This window comes from Cherax quadricarinatus, chromosome 32 (assembly GCF_038502225.1).
Source record: "Cherax quadricarinatus isolate ZL_2023a chromosome 32, ASM3850222v1, whole genome shotgun sequence".
Taxonomy (NCBI): Eukaryota; Metazoa; Arthropoda; class Malacostraca; order Decapoda; family Parastacidae; genus Cherax; species Cherax quadricarinatus.
The window spans coordinates 27,794,111-27,811,548 of record NC_091323.1 but is presented as its reverse complement, the minus strand read 5'-3'; the positions used below and the strand labels follow the sequence as shown (position 1 = coordinate 27,811,548).

Sequence of the window (17,438 nt, the reverse complement as noted above, 5' to 3'; positions counted from 1 at the left end):
GACTGGAAGCAGCTTTCTAAGACAGATTGTCACAAACATGATGGGTAGCAGCATCATAACAAAGGTTATTATACGTACAACAGGCGGGACTAACATACTGGATCTTGTTCTCACCCTGGATGGTGACCTCATCCACTTATGCGAAATCCTGGCAGCAGATACCATTAGCTTATCCAGTTCAAAACACATACGCCCTTAGGATTCAAAAATAATTTCGCAGTGTTTACTAATTACAGAGCAGAAAACATTCCAAGGCCACAAAACTGCCCCACATTTTCCATGCTCTGTACGATGCCTATGGGATTACCACTTTCTCCTGACCATAATAATAAAAATAATAGTATTAATACTACTAATAATAACATAATAAAAATAATAACCTAGGGTCTTCATCTAAAAAACTAACATTATAAATGTTACCAGTCTTAACACATTTAAATATGTACAGAAGCTGAACATTAATAAATGCCTACAGGCTTAACCCTCCATGATAATAATAACAACGAACCTTAACAAATCAGGCTGGCAGATTAAACTAATTGTTAGTTATAAAAGTATGATGCTACCCAATTGCGTATTCACTAACGGCAATATTTAACAAATACATAAAAGAAGTTATGGTAGTACATAGAAGATCGTTGACTAAAACAAAGGGGCACAGTATAGAAGACTAACTTTATGCGTGGATTAAAGACGATTAGTACTGACAAAAGTGCGTTAGTGGCAACAGCATAAAGAGCAGAGCTTATCATGGATTGCCCCATGACCCAATTCTTTTTACAATTTTCACAAACACTATATAAAAACAATATCTATCAATGAACAGCAAAATCTATGGAATGCTAAACTTCATAGAAAAAAACTGGGTACAAAACATCAGAAATAATATTAGCTTTCTGTGATGAATTTATTAGACCTCACCTTGAACATACTGCAAATTGCACAGAATACAAAGATAAACTGAAAGAAGTACAACAAAAAACTGAGCTTGTAAAATTATTAAGACAAGCCACATGAAGAGACTTAAAGCACTAAACCTTTTCTCTCACAGAAACTGGAAACTATGAAAACTCGCTGAACTTTAGATAGTGAACACTTTGATGCATTCAACCACAAACAACAATTTGAAGTGAAAAAAGAATCAATAACCTGAAACAATAGAGCGAAACTTCAAGGCTGAAGGTGAAACAAAAGGGCATTTTTTTTTCTTTTGCAAAGTTATATTTTACAAGAATAGATTGCTCACCGAAGGTATAAGTGCAAAACACAATACAGATACGTATGAACCAACTTGATAAGCATGTTGTACATATCGTAGTCAACTAGATATTATTTATGCAAGAACTGGCTGTGATCAACGGAATTCTGATTTAAGCTCAGGAACTACATGAGGACGATCAGTTAACAGTGAGTAGCTCAGGAACTATCTGAGGGCGATCATTTAACACTGAATAGCTCAGGAACTATCTGACTGCGATCATTTAACACTGAATAGCTCAGGAACTATCTGAGGGCGATCATTTAACACTGAATAGCTCAGGAACTATCTGAGGGCGATCATTTAACACTGAATAGCTCAGGAACTATCTGAGGGCGATCATTTAACACTGAATAGCTCAGGAACTATCTGAGGGCGATCATTTAACACTGAATAGCTCAGGAACTATCTGAGGGCGATCATTTAACACTGAATAGCTCAGGAACTATCTGAGGGCGATCATTTAACACTGAATAGCTCAGGAACTATCTGAGGGCGATCATTTAACACTGAATAGCTCAGGAACTATCTGACTGCGATCATTTAACACTGAATAGCTCAGGAACTATCTGAGGGCGATCATTTAACACTGAATAGCTCAGGAACTATCTGACTGCGATCATTTAACACTGAATAGCTCAGGAACTATCTGAGGGCGATCAGTTAACAGTGAGTAGCGCAGGAACTATCTGAGGGCGATCAGTTAACAGTGAGTAGCTCAAGAACTATCTGAGGGCGATCAGTTAACAGTGAGTAGCTCAAGAACTATCTGAGGGCGATCAGTTAACAGCGAGCAGCTCAGGAACTACCTGAGGACGATCAGTTAACGGTGATTAAATCAGGAACTTCCTGAGGATGATCACTGAGGTATCCGGAAGTACACAAGAAGTGGTGAAGGGTAGTAGTAGTAGTGATGGTGAGAGTAGTACAACTGAAATAAAACTCTGCTTCCAAGAATATTAAATGTTCACGCACGTTTTCTTAACGTCTTGGAATTGCTACACTTTTTTTTTTCTTTAGTCGACAGTGTGGGAGGAAGGAGGAGGGAGTGAAGGCTGGTGTGAGATACAGACCGTTGTGTCTTCCATGTAAATACTCACTCTCACTCCCCTTGCTCCCTCTCTCCACTTTTTTCTCTTACGCACGTCCACTTACGTACATTCATATATTTAATATTTTAATTAACAAAATTTCCTACCTGGTGCGGCTGGTACACGCTGCTCTCCTCTTACCTGAAAAATAAATAAGGAAAGCCAGTTAAAACACACTAGACCAATGGCACACTTACTCTGCCTAGCACTTAGCTTCACAGGAGCTACCATAATACCTGGATGTGATGAGATACACTAGCCTAATAAAGGAATAGACCGTAAAGCTCATTAAAATGATGCCCCTTTCCTGTGACTCTTATGAAAAAAAATCAGCTGAACGGCAGCGTCCAGAGGGTGTTAGTGCAAGTAAGTGTGTAGATTAACCCAAGACAAGTGAAGGCAGATTACGGAATGTCGGGGAATAAAATGATATACTTTAACAGTATTTGTGTATTCACTTTGATGTTCACTATCTTTTCACATTGGTTGTTTTGCATATATAGACGGGAGAGAGGGAGAGGGAGGGAGAGAGAGAGAGAGAGAGAGAGAGAGAGAGAGAGAGAGAGAGAGAGAGAGAGAGAGAGAGAGAGAGAGAGAGAGAGAGAGAGAGAGAGTGTTTGTGTGCTGGAAGAGGAAATAAGGAGGAAGTTACTCGTTAAAACCACAAATATTTGAGAAATATCTAGTTAAACAAAAAAATTACAAGTAAATATATATATATAAAATTTATTACCAACAAGTCATCAAAATCCCTTCGGTGGTGATGAGCGCCAAGGTCGATGTGATGACGAATACGTGGCAACCTCCATGTGACCGTCAACCCAAGGCGCCACACACCTCCAGAGTACTGTACATACTGCCAGACGACGGGACACATCACAAATGATTTGATCCATGTCAGTGGCCGGTGATTATAATTATCAATGCTTTTTATGTGGAGGTCCTGTACGTTAAGTAGATAGCGCGTGTGTCTATGTGAAAGTAGAAATGCAATTCAAGATGAAAAGGAAAACTGAGAGATTCAAGTGGTGAATGTTAAGCCAATACAATGACTAAAATACGCAAATATCTTTTAAATAAAGAAGTGAATATACTGAGATGAAATACTGTGTATATTGACAGTGACACAATTCCTTGGAAACAAGAAGATAAACTATTACGAAAGAACAACAACCGTTATACATCTTTAGTGGGGGGGGGGGGTGAGAAAATAATGCTCTCGTTACTATTAACGTAGAAAGTAACATGGATGATTTGCACGGTAAACAACGATGTAGCTATTAATATATATCCAGATACCACGTGAACAGGAATGTGGGATTATTCCTCCTTATCGTTACTTGGAATAACAACTCTTAACCGCTGTTATTTTTCAGGCTTGCGTTCTGATGTACTCTAATCATCGTGACAACCCCGACTCTTACAATTATTGTCATCATCAGCACTGTGGCTACGGTTACAATTTATCGTTGACAGCGCCATAATGCTCCTGGGTAAGAGCACAATGTGGGTGATGAATTTTGCTCTGGTCAACCTAGTGTTCTTGGTAATCCTCGTGATGTTAAGCAACGCCTTTAACATGAATCAAACGGAAAGCATACTAAAGCATAAAACTTTGAATTCAACTGATAACAGTGCAACAACGAATTCAATAATTATAAACACAGATGACAATAGTAAAACGCAAGTAAATAACATCACTACCTTTAATACGATAATATATAGTTCAGAAATTCTCATGGATGCGGGTGGTGACCTGGGAAGTGCTACGTTAGGAATGATAAGAGCAACACAAGCTCTCAAGCCCTCGACAGACCTCCGGGAAACATACATTACAATTCCACCAGAAATATCAAAAAGCTTAACTTTTCGTGAAAGCTCACTTCATAATCAGAAAGATCTTAATACATCCTTTTTAGGGGTTCCAAATGTATATATTATTTCTCAACCAATAGATACATTAACTCATAACCTACTTACTTCAGGACATTCAAAGAGTTCTGAAGTTTACACTTATGGAAGAGATGTTTTGGATGCAAGAAGTTCCCTGCCTGAAACAGCTTCTTATCTGGTGGCTCACGAAGCCTGGGATCCAATCAAAGACTCGCCAACGTATACAGCATCAGCAAATGGTTCACCACCACCTGGAGACTTCGTTAATTTAACCAGTTCTGTTTCCACGGCTTCAGAAGGTAGCGTTCCAACATTTAGCCCCTATTACTTAGAGAGACAAGGTTCAATAAGTTCAGAGGTTTCTGTTTTACAAGCGGACGCTTCCATAACTCGTACAGTGTCCTCTTCAAAAGTAAGAGCTCTTTTTGTGTCAAATGAACTTCATAAGAAGAAAATAGAGTTAAGAGTGCCTCATGATGGGTCTCTTCCAGAAGCTATAGGTACAAAGGAATCGAAAATTTCTCTTTACGAAGGAGTAACTCATGTGGTTTCCGAAGACCCATGGACAAAAGGCCTTCACAGTCAAGAAAATATTCTCATGGACTCAAGATACACACCTACAGAGGCTTCCTATTTAAAACCGACCAATGGAACGGTTCCTGGAGACGTACAAAGAGAAATAACCATGCCACTTGTTTCTGAAGGATCTTCAGAGTCAAAAGCGTATTTAGTTAAAGGCTTTCTTCCAAATGTAGCGAGTGCAACCGAATTTCTTCCATCCAGCATTAACGCGAATACAGAAGACTTTGTTAGAGCTGCAACTTTGAAAGACCACATACTTATAGACATTACGGTCAACTTAACAGGCGTGTCTTTATACGTCGATGAACACCAGGTAATGATTATCATTATTATTATTATTTTCTCAAAGAGAGCCAAATCACCACCTCTATCGTTCCATGGCGAAATTTAATAGTTATTTCTAATTTTCAATCACATGAATCAACTCAAGGAAGTGTTTCAACATTATATACAAGACATAAGAACTTTCTTTAAATTTCATAAAAATCAACAACCCCATCAAAATACTGTGGTCTTAAAAGTGACCCCTGCCTATGGTAGATTTTTATATATCTTACCGGTTCAAATTTGCTGCGCTATAAGCACACCTGTATGTATGTCTGCTGAAGAGAATCTCAGAAGGGGGGTTGAAATATACAGATCAATCAACCTTCTGTATTTCTGTCTCCATGTGGGTTATTATTGAGCACCGACAAACGTTCATTACACTATAATTCTTCATAACTATAAATGTTTAGTCGCTCAGTAGGTCACAGTGACACCCTAACTGGTGACCTAACCCCTTGATAAATCTCTCTTTAACAGGTATACAGCTGTCTTAACAAGACAATGATATGGGGTAATGACCACGCTCGCCTTCACGCAGGTCTACACCTGATTACATTGCACCAGGTTACAGGTCAGGTCATGGCAGCGTATTCTTACATGACCTGGCAACCCACAAGTGATACTCAGTTCCTTGAAGCTGTTCGTGAAATGCAAGACGGTCGCTTACTGGTTATTGTTGGTGCAGTAAGTACTTGATTACGATATGTAACTATTGATGGTGCAGTAAGCACATGATTCCTATATATAGTAACTATTGTTGGTGAAGTATTCGATTACTGCATGTAACTGCTGTCAGTACAAGAAGTACTTGATAATTCTATATAACTAACTGCTTTATGTGGTAACTAAATGATTACTACTAATATATGTAGCAACTCACTAATGATGCTACCAGATGAAGCAACTAATAATCACTACTACTTACAGTAACTCCAACGAGGTGACTATATAATCCACTTTTGGTTATAAATCTGTCAACAATGTTACGATGCCGGTAATCAATTGCATACATACTAATCGCTTACCATTCTAAAGATCTTAATATTTTATGGTAATTTTTTTTTAATTCATCGGCCGTCTCCTACTACGGTAAGGTGACAACCAAAAAGAGAAGTAACACTTTCAATGTCATTAATTCAATCACTGTCTTCCCACAAGCGTGCTGACAAGAGTTCATACACTGTCCTGAGGTGTAACATGCTCACCCCTTCTTCAGAGTGCACATACTGTACTTTCCACTTCCAGGACTCAAGTTTGACTAACCGATTTCCCTGAATCACTTCATAAATGTTACCTTGCTCACGCTTTAGTAGCACGTCAAAATCATGATGATCGCCTGATAATTACCCTCACATCCGTTCTTAATTACTTTCACACCTGTTCTTAATCGTTTATTTCGCTTCAGAATATCCCATTAATCTCCGGATTCTTTACTAAATATTAATACCTAGTCATAAATTACAAGTGTAATCAAAAGAGAACTAACTGTATTACAGAGTAATTTTTAAATATTTATGACAGGAGGGCCATGTGAGGAATATATTTAATATATTTAGATAGTTAAATGTATTATAAATATTCTTACTGCTCATTTTATGGAGATATTTTTAAAGATTACTTCCTACTAAATAATATCAGAATACGGAGACTTGTCTAGAACTATTAGAAACAAAAGTACAGAATAACGGCGAAAAATCAATACCTACAGTCAACTGTACGTATGTGTTCCTGACATTGGCCTTAGCACAGGAATTAACCACAAGCTGCTCTCACTACACTGGTCCGCAGGGCCCTAAGTAAATCCGACTGGTTCCTCTCTCATTTGCCTTCCTAGTCCCCGAATCCCTTACGTTTCACAACCAATTTTCTTTCAGCAGGTTTAAATGGTCTGTCAAAACATCTCGGAAACAAACTAGACCTACTTTTCCGGCTGTCAATGTAAATATATCTTTGGTTTTCAATGTATTAATGGCAGACTATTACTCTAAGGCTAACCATGACAAAATTGGTACTTTGAAAAATGCACTCAAAATACTGTGTATGCTTGGTTCATCAAAATGTATTGCTCATTCATTTCTCAACTGTGTTAGATGAATCCTACTTATGAAAATAAAATACAACTATAAAAAGTAACATTCAGAAACGTACCTGTAACATTTCAGTGATATTAAATTGAAGAGAAACACTTGAACATATGAACACATGGACATAAAAGCACATAGACATATAAACACATGGATGTAAAAGCACGTGGACATACAAACACATGGATATACAAACACATGGACGTACAAAAATACACAGAGATCCCAGTAATGGTAACATGAAGACCTCACACGGCAGCCTGAGTTCACAGTGTTCCTGGAGGAGGCGACTATCACGATCCTAAAGAAGATGGGCGCCCTCTACATCGACAGGCTGGCCTATAAAGACGCGTGGTGCCTCTTGGTGCACAAGGGAGGCAGAGTGGTGCTTGAGGCTCTCACCACTTCTCTCCCATTGCACAACCTCACGAAGTTCGATGTGTCTCCCCTCACTCTTCAAGTCTCTGTACCTCGTGAGACAGGCGAGTGCTTTAGCTGCTGTAATACTGCATGGTGTTCGAATGAATGTGCGTTACATGGGTGACACTTGGCGATATCGGCGCCAAAGGAAAGGTGTGAATGGCAGGAGAGATATTAAGGACACTGTAGCATTTATCCGTTACTACAATATAAACATGCTACACAGGTGAAGTGCTGTAAACATCAACTCCGATGCAACAGCAACCCACACAATGTCACCGTTGTTTATCTCCAGAGCGGCGGTGTGGTTGGTACAGTGCTGCAGGAATGCAGGAGAGGGCCACCTTCTGCGAAACTTACGATGGCTACGGTGACTTCTGCACCTGTCATGACCGACCCTGGTCGCCTCTCCCACAAACTCCCGTAAGATATTTGTACTAGAAATTAGGGATGGTATGATACCAAAATTTTGGCCAATACCATTACCAAATTTTCGGCCGATACCGATACTTTCCTATATTTTTTCTTTTATTTTTAATATCATAATGACTACGTTCAGTATGAAAGAGAATTCTTATTGCACACTGGATATTAATTAACACAGGAAGGTTCAATATTAAATAAGTTAATTTCATTAAGATGGTAATGTCCTTAATCATTAATTGGACTGTTGTGTTAGTCACGGACACGCTGGCGGGAGATTCGTCTGTAAAAACTTGCATTTGTGGTCACAGAGGTTCCTATGCTAACCTTCCTATGGTGTATAAATATACTTAGCTGGATGAATCTTATTGTAGCCAGCTGGCCCAGTGGCTACCGCGACGGTCTGGAGTTTGCCGGCTCTCTGATCGCGGGACCAAGCCCACCCGTGATATAGTTTGTTTGCAATCGTGTCACTACGATTTCGTGAGTCATGTTGTGTTAGTTACTGGTTGCCAAAGGCACCTGCCGATAGTGTTTGTGTGTGTAGTAGTTGTGTGTGTTTGTGTGTATATGCCTGTGAGTGTATGATTAACTCGCACAATCGTGAGATAGTGTTAATGTTGATATTTTTAAGAACACGTGTAATATTAAGTTTAAAAGGATCAGCGTCTTGATAACTGTACATACACACACACACATATATATATATATATATATATATATATATATATATATATATATATATATATATATATATATATATATATATATATATATATATATATATATATATAGTACATACACAACCTTGCGCACCATCTCATATCTTTTTTCTTTTGAATCTGACTTTATTTTTTGTCAGCAATGCACCGATTCCTCTCACATTGTGGTTCAGGTGGAGTACAGGATGCGGGAAGTGATTCCTGTTGCCATAGTAACAGCTCGCCGGCTACCCCACGTCCTGCGTCAGATGCGGCAGGTGTGGGCCAGCCCAGGCGGTACCAACACACCCATCACCATCTTTGCTGATGGTTACAACCCCGAGGCTCAAGCCCTGGCAGCCCTCCTCCAGGTGCCAGTGATCCATCACCATAATCCTTCACCCAAGGGTAGGTGACCAATATATCTCAGATTCACTAGACTCCAAAGCAACTGCATTCTTAGCCATGCATGAACTCGTTGTTTGTGATCCCTTGTGACAACGTGATCACGCAGTTCACCATTTTAATGTTTGCTATATTATACATGTTCGATACCCGCAAGTGCTACTATCGTGTAAATAAGAAACTATAAAAATTATACGTTATCTCTCAGAAAACGTTTTCTACAACACGACATGTTGCTTTATTTACTATGAGCAAATTTTATTGACTGTATAATGTGATATAACTGGGAGCTGTTCTATAAAGTTGTAATAAAATACACGGTGAGGCTATACCAGATATGGTTACATAATAATGTATAACAAATACTACTTTGTACGGCAGGATCATCCACCCGCGTTAATTCTCACATCAAGTTCGTCCTGCAGCAGGTGTTCCAACGGTACTCGCAGGCAGACAAAGTCATCATCCTCGAGGACGATCTTGAACTCGCTCCAGACTTCATCCCGTGAGTATTAGTTGATTATTAGTTCTGAGTATTGCGAGTGTTAGTTGTCGAGTCGCGACCTTCTCATTTATTTCCTTACTTTTAGCATCTCCGACAACTGTATGAACTTCGCCGTTAATTAATCTTTTAGACATCCGGACTTTGATCATTATTTTTCTCAGACTTCAGAAACTTATTTTACGATCATCAAGGTCATCTTTTATAAATATTTAATTAGATTAAACACATACTTATTATTGGAATTCCGTTCAATTTATTTTTATAGCGTGTATGACTCTTATCAACCTAAAGTCTGTTATCTGATTTTTTCTAGGAAGAAGTCTTTATTAAAGACTTTTATTATGTATGATGAAAAATATATTTAAAGCTCTTACCTTCAAAGATCCTCCGTCTGTCTTCTGAACTCAATTTCGTGAATTATACTGATAAGGATTTGGAGCTACTCCCCATTCCCCCGCATTTCCTGGATCAAATATAATTACCTCCCATTTCTAAGGCGTCGTATGACCCCTATGGGTTTAGCGCACCTCTATGAATGTAATAATAATGTGCAGATAACTCGCACTTAGATAAGGAAGTTCATGAGAATGTTTCAATGAGTCGTCATCAGCTTCCTCATGTAAGTGTGGGTTATTTGTGAGCTCTTCAAGCTAAGGTACTGTCTTCTATTCTTCTCAGTAAGACATTTACAGTCTTTTCAGACAATTTATAATAGATTTTATTTGTACATAAATATTTACCAGTCACTGTCTCGCCAGGTACTTCCATCAAACAGCTCCACTACTCACGTCAGACCTAAAGTTGTTCTGCGTCAACGCTTACAACTACAACGCCTTCAATCACACTGCCTTCGACCCCACGCGCCTCTACAGGGTGCATGGAGCCCCTGCTTACGGCTGGATGGTCAGGAAAACAGTGGCCAGAGAGATGGTCAACAACTGGGTTACGGGCAAGGTCAGGATAAAGAATATTTAAATGACAAAATATTTGGCCACTATATGGGCAGGTTTATTAACCCTCATATTGACATTGCTCCTTCAAAGTCCAGAGAACTAGTCGAGTATTAGACAACCAAATCAGTGAACAAAGCCTAGGTATCAGGAGCACGGTAGTGGTAAAACTGTCTTCGTCAGGGAAAATATCTTCATTTGTGGATCTAAGCTACAGGATGACCAGCTGTGGCTGGTACACTGCTGCTAGGGACCCAACCCATCTCCATGAAACGTCTTATTTCTCAACTCATCATCCTAAGCAAAGTTGGTTTTTACCTTTGGCTGAAGACTGTTGACACAAAAATGCAAACCTTATTATCTGACAGCGTTATTATAGTCTTTTTAGTGGGCTTCTGTTTTCTCTTCGCCCACGATTTTTTTTTATCACCATAAAATATTATTTCATATATTTGTGCTATTATGTTATAATTGGTTAAATTTTCTTCAAGGCTGCATTTTGGATAAATATTTCCTCTTTAAATCTCAACTTATAATGAACAATCCATTAACCGGTAAAATACAACGCGTCCATACAAGATAGTGATCAACCTGCGCATGACATCACAAACTGGATGTCACCACAGGGTGTTAACAGTTACAAGTGGGTGCAACAGGGGGTGAGTGAGCCAGATATTTGATACATTTAACAAGTTGTGTGTGTTACAGTGTGTGGGGTTGGGAATTGTAGGTGCAACAAGTGTGACTGGTTAGACGGACACTGGATAAACTTCAGGGGGGAAGATATTCTGCATGACTATAATAAACTGTGTCACAGGGAATGGACTGGGACCTGTGGGTGCGACAGGTAGTAATGGGTGAAAGAGACATCCTGGTGCCTGAGGTCCCTCGCAGCAAGCACCGTGGTGGCGGCGGTGTTCACGTCACTGGCATAGAACAACAGCAGTACTACGACCAACGTCCACTCAATACTCTCCCAAATGTCACATTAGACGTCCACGGGTAAGTAAAATAATCAACGTTAATTGCTGCACTCATCAATGCTACCTTAGGGTAAGTAAACAAAAACTTGAACGTCAATACTACTTACGTAAATAAAGGGTGTGAAAACTGCTATAATGTAAATATTCACATTTAATAGATATAATTTCAACTTTATCATTGCCCCAGTTATTTAATACTTGAATAATTGGTAAAAAAAATGATATTTAAACAACTATAAAAATAAAACAATGTTTAAAATGTAGGTAATACGTACTGATCGGCAGGGCAGAGTTGCACAACTACATCAAGTTCCACTACAGTAACATCCGTACTGGACACGTGGTACGCTTCAGCAAGCATCCGTGTGAGGACCTAACCATACCCCGCCACCAGGTTAGCGCCAGGTCTTATACACATGTCTGAGACGCAATGCTTGCCGACAAGTTAAGTAGAGAGATGCAATGTGCAGAAGAAACATTTATTTATAGACTGTTTTGCTCTAAATAAAAAGTTATTCTCTGCACTGTGTCTTTGTAGTACCCTTGTTACTCATATAAGCTAGAACAAATCCGTGGCTAAAGTGTGTTAATTTATATAGTAACTGACTAGTTATCTCTGACAAAGAAACACTTGTCCTGTTTCCTGACGAACCTTACCTAACACTCTCTACTTACTGGTCCTCAGATGAACGAGAGTTATGTGGTGTACATTGACCAGAAAGACGAGCTAAGATACTCCTCTCAGGCCTACTACGTTGTCGCCAGGGTGAGTATTATATTTTATTCACGGGGAAACGCTATACCCGTAGGGATCATACAACGCCTTGATAATGTAGGTAATGAGGTTTGATTCAATGGGAGGGCGCTTCAATACCTTGGATCAAGAGCCTTCATCACCATCAGACCATGCCTCTAGATAGGATGAATGGCACTGACACTTTATCACTCTTGTCACTGGTGGTCATCACCTAATCATATTACCCCGACCTTATTTCCACACTTTTTAATAATGCAATAAGGTAAAAATAATATCTTTTTAGTTAGTTTTTTTCGTTGCGCTTGTCATATTACCTATAATATTCAGCATTTACAAAAATATCTCAATAAAGTTATATACCATAATATGTCTCCCTCCTCGGCAGTGTCTGGGTCTCGACGACCACAGGTTCCACGAGAACTTACACATGATGTATACAGTTTCCTTCTATGGTAACCAGCTCTACATCGTCGGCTGTCCCAATTCTCCTTTCTGGTGAGCTCTTGTAAATATCGGTAAAAATTACTATAGTGTAGTGAGGTTAACATGGGCACCAATGTGACCACTGTCATCATAGTGGGGTCCATGCTAACCTTCCTATGGTATATATATATATATATATATATATATATATATATATATATATATATATATATATATATACCTAGTCGGATGAATCTTATTGGAGCCAACTGGACGAGTAATTAGCGAACTGGCCTGTGAGTTCTAGGGCTCACCTACCCTAGGTTCGATCCCCACTCTTTCTGTGATTTCTTTGTAATCGTGTTGTTAAGACAACCTAAACAGTCACTCTCTCGTTTAGTGTTTTTAATTCTGACTTGAATGTGTTCTAGATTACTTTTTCAAGGACCGTCTTTTGCAGCCTTGAATTACGTAAGTTAAATTATGTCGAATATCCGTAAATACTAATGAAATGCGAATTTCAGACAAAGATTTATGTTGTTAAACGACAATGTCAAATCTCCAGATGTGAATGTTCTCCTGTTCTTTACTTCAGCATTACAAGGGAAGCAGGTAACATCTACAGCGTGTCACTCAAGGATGTGGATTTCGCGGACAACCATCCCTTCAGGAAAATACCCACCAACGAGCATGTGGCCCTCAGGATGCCTCCCCTCTCCCTCTCAGATGAGCTCAATCTTACAAACCTAATCCACTACACCATTTAGTAATCTGTGCGTATAATACATCTATTCGTTTTACACAAACAAATCTTATGCTTATGATTTCCCATACTGTTATAAAAGTATAGTACAAATTATTTACATTTCCAATGATTTTAGCAAGTACTATTTCTTCTGATTTCACTCACAGTAATGAACGACCGTTTGTGAAAAAAATATTTTCAACGTCCCATCTACATTGCTTCTTACGTAGCTGATATTTATGACCTCTTGTTCTCTGTTGCTAGTGTGAAGAAATTTCCACTTTATGTTTTATATATCCTTTTATAAATTTACATGTAGTTTTCATTTTTCCTGTCCTACCTTCCATTTCCAGTACCTTTAATCTTCCCTCAGGACGCCTCATGCAGTGACACTGTCACCTTTTCTTGTTTTAGCAAGCGTTTATCGACTTTCTTAGGCACCAGTATACAGTACCTTCTGTTTTTAGAAGGCCGAAACTGAAGTTGCTAATATCTGCTTTTCCAATAACTAAATTAGCTGATTCAAATATCTCTGAGCGTGAGTTTTTTTCTTCAAATTCTTTTTTTAGTCACTGATGTATCCCTTATTGTTCTCTGTAGAAAATAGTAGTTTGTGTTTTACATATTGCAGAATGAATCCTGACTTCCCAGCGAGGCAGATGGCAAGCAAGGAGTCTACATACATTTTCCCACTGGATACTCTGGGGGTTGGTGCCAGTCGCTGTGTCTCGGCGCAGACAAGGTCTCCAGTGTTTCTCAAACAGTGGGGCGTGGGCGGTTTTCCATGGGAGCTGAGACTGTTTACGTTGAGATCAACGCATGACCATTGCACGTTGAAGGTTTATTCTTTAAATACTTTTATTCCTACAAGCGAATGATTAGAGTTGTAAGCAAATCTTGGAAGGAATGGTCCCAAATCTGCACACAGAAATCACTCCCTACGAAAGTAAAAGACTGGGCAGGCGATGCAAAATGCCCCCAATAAAAAGTAGGGGCGCCATTGGTACACTAAGGGAAAACACCGTAAGTGTCCGGGGCCCAAAACTGTTCAACAGCCTCCCATCAAGCATTAGGGGAATTGTCAATAAGCCCCTGGCTGCCTTCGAGAGAGAGCTGGACAGATACCTAAAGTCAGTGCCGGATCAGCCGGGCTGTGGCTCGTACGTTGGACTGCGTGCGGCCAGCAGTAACAGCCTAGTTGATCAGGCCCTGATCCATCGGGAGGCCTGGTCATGGACCGGGCCGCGGGGGCGTTGATCCCCGGAATAGCCTCCAGGTAACTTGAACACCATCAGTCAAGATTAATTTGTGAAATATGCACATCTCTCGGTGCATTTACCTGCAAGTTGCACGTAACGTGTTCTCCAACAGTCAAGGACACTTTAATCCCTAATGAGGCCCTATAGGGATAAAAAATAAACTCTAGGTTTACATAAACCTAGACAACCACTCAAAGCGTTCATGCACTGTTGCTCACAGTGCATACACATCGTGACACGTTGATCTATTACAGAAATATTAAATATGTTCATTGTTTAAATGAACACAATCAAAATAAATGCTATGTAGAACAAATACCAATAAAAACTATTGAAACTACCTTCCATAATTAAAAATATTATATTCACAAAAAGATAAATAAAGTCAAATAAAAATATCCCCATTTGTTTCTTTACTCCTCCAATATGAATGAATTGGGAGGGGGTCAGAGTGATCAAAATTCTCAGACTAATGTAATGTCTAACAACACAACACTAGGGGACCTTCTAGGCCCTAGACTCAGGGAACGACAATTTTTGGAACCATCAACAGGAAATCGGACCCCTCAAGGAAGGTTCCTTGATGTTGGTGAGGGGCTCTTGATTTAGGGAATTGGATCTGTGCTCCAGTTCCCCGAATTAAGCCTGAATGCCTTCCACATTCCCCCCCCCCCAGGCGCTGTATAATCCTCCGGGTTTAGCGCTTCCCCCTTGATTATAATAATAATAACAGGAAATCAACAAATAATACCCAAGAGAGTCAAATGTTGCGGATACTAATTAAGTCCCGTGGCTCAGTTGGCAACACACTCAAATCACATACTGAAATGTCCGTGGTTCGATTCCCGGCACAGGTGAAAACGCTGGGGATGTTTCCTTACACCTGGTGCCCGTGTTCACCTAACAATAAGTAGGTACCTGAGTGTTAGTAAACGGTTGTGGGTCGCATCCTGGGGGAGGGAGGTGGCAGTATTCCTTACATAGAGCTGGGTTTTGAAATCAGTTGAAGTAGGATAACAGCTCTTAGTTTTAAAATCGATTTGTTTAGGAAACAAAAATGCAAGAATTTCCTTTCTGAACTCCGGCAGTCATAATTACGACTGATGAAGCCTGCAACGCATACGAAACCTTTTGTCAGTGAAGATAACCAGTGTTGCTCAGATGTCTTACTCATCAACCTGTGGTTATTGTAAACCTATTGTAATATGATCAAGAATACCTCGCACAACTCTCAGAATCTAACTGGTAATGGCTTTCATAAGTAGGTACGATTTGTCAGGAAAAAAGGCAAGTGTTTTCTGACGCGGGTCTCTAGTTATATGATGACCCGCCACAAGAGCTTTTGGTCATCTGACCGAGGCCTTCCACTGGCTTACCAGTCTACCCCATTAAAAATTAAGTTAGATTGTTAATGGCTTTTTAAAAAAAAACGTATATGCACTTTAGGCAAAAATATTCATATACTGAGTATACATATATTCTATGTTGTTACTACAGAGAAATTCTAAAATATCTATTTAATTTCTAGTTTGAATTTTAATTAAATTCTACATTAAAACTGCGGTAAAGGAAATGCAGTGATAATATAACAGGAAAGTACAGTGAAAATGCAAAGGTTTGCCCCTTTGGCTCGCAACGTACACTGTCTAGACATTATTGAACTGTTTTACTATAATTTTCATTATTATTATTATTATTATTATTATTATTATTATTATTATTATTACATTTATGGAGGAAGTGGTAAACCTGTAGGAGTCATACAGCACCGGGGGAATGAGAGACCATCTGATTCGGTAAAAGGAAAGGGAAGATAGATTCAAATCCTTGTTATCAAGAGCTCGTCAACAGCATCAAGGCACCTCCCTCGTCAACAGCATCAAGGCACCTCCCTCCCTTGAGAGGAACTAGGTGTGTAGCCGGTCGTTCACATGAGCTCAATGTAAAGCAGGGAACACGTACTATATTAATAGTGAAATACGTTCATAATTCTATGATCAGGAAGAAACTCGCCTCATGACAATATTAAGAGATGTACCGACATATTATGCGCTAAATTAATATACCTGCATATCTTTTACCGTTATCGCACATTCTAATAATATAAACCTACTACTTCTCCAGTTATAAATTTTGTATGTTTCACCTTAATTAACAAAGCAACTTAAGGCAATTATTACATTTTTATTAGATATTCTTACAAGATTTATGCCTCAAGAACCGCGAAGCACCAAATTTATGTTCAAGGAAAAGTCAACAATATATATATATATACCGAGAGGTTTGTATCTCAGAGTATATACCCTGAAAGCTTACCTAACTCCTATTTTAGGGATTAAAGTATTCTTGACTGGTGACAGATAGTTTACATATCGCTTTAATAACCTTTATGTAGTCGATAGGCTTTAAACTCTATTAACCAACCTCCTAAGGAAAAGCATTGATAAAATTGATAAGACGTAAGATCAACAAATGGCAACAGGTGTAGCCTGAGGTACCGCCAACTCACAGTGCTGACACTCGTAGCTAGGCGTCCACACCCTGGGTCATCACTTCCTGTATCGTTGTGAGGAGTCTACACTCAAGTGCTGCTACATGGATCAAAACTGTACCTAATTACTTATCAGTTAAA

General features: G+C 39.2%; 1 protein-coding gene across 2 annotated transcripts; it reads left to right on the top strand.

Annotated features, from left to right (window-relative positions):
- Positions 1 to 3,211: 3,211 nt before the first annotated feature.
- On the top strand, positions 3,212 to 15,171 carry LOC128690145 (protein O-linked-mannose beta-1,2-N-acetylglucosaminyltransferase 1-like). 2 transcript variants are annotated; one of them, XM_070090564.1, is made up of 13 exons: positions 3,212 to 5,137; positions 5,629 to 5,835; positions 7,495 to 7,717; positions 7,951 to 8,078; positions 8,974 to 9,187; positions 9,566 to 9,689; positions 10,448 to 10,643; positions 11,457 to 11,641; positions 11,908 to 12,016; positions 12,308 to 12,388; positions 12,765 to 12,874; positions 13,398 to 13,575; positions 14,179 to 15,171. In XM_070090564.1, exons 1-12 carry the CDS (start codon positions 3,833 to 3,835, stop codon positions 13,567 to 13,569), a joined length of 3,054 nt encoding a protein of 1,017 aa, XP_069946665.1. In that variant the 5' UTR covers positions 3,212 to 3,832; the 3' UTR covers positions 13,570 to 13,575; positions 14,179 to 15,171. The 2 variants fall into 2 exon arrangements, 1 of the variants encoding a protein (XP_069946665.1); XR_011392686.1 differs by lacking the exons at positions 12,765 to 12,874; positions 13,398 to 13,575; positions 14,179 to 15,171 and having other exon boundaries at positions 11,887 to 12,016; positions 12,308 to 12,323.
- Positions 15,172 to 17,438: the final 2,267 nt, after the last annotated feature.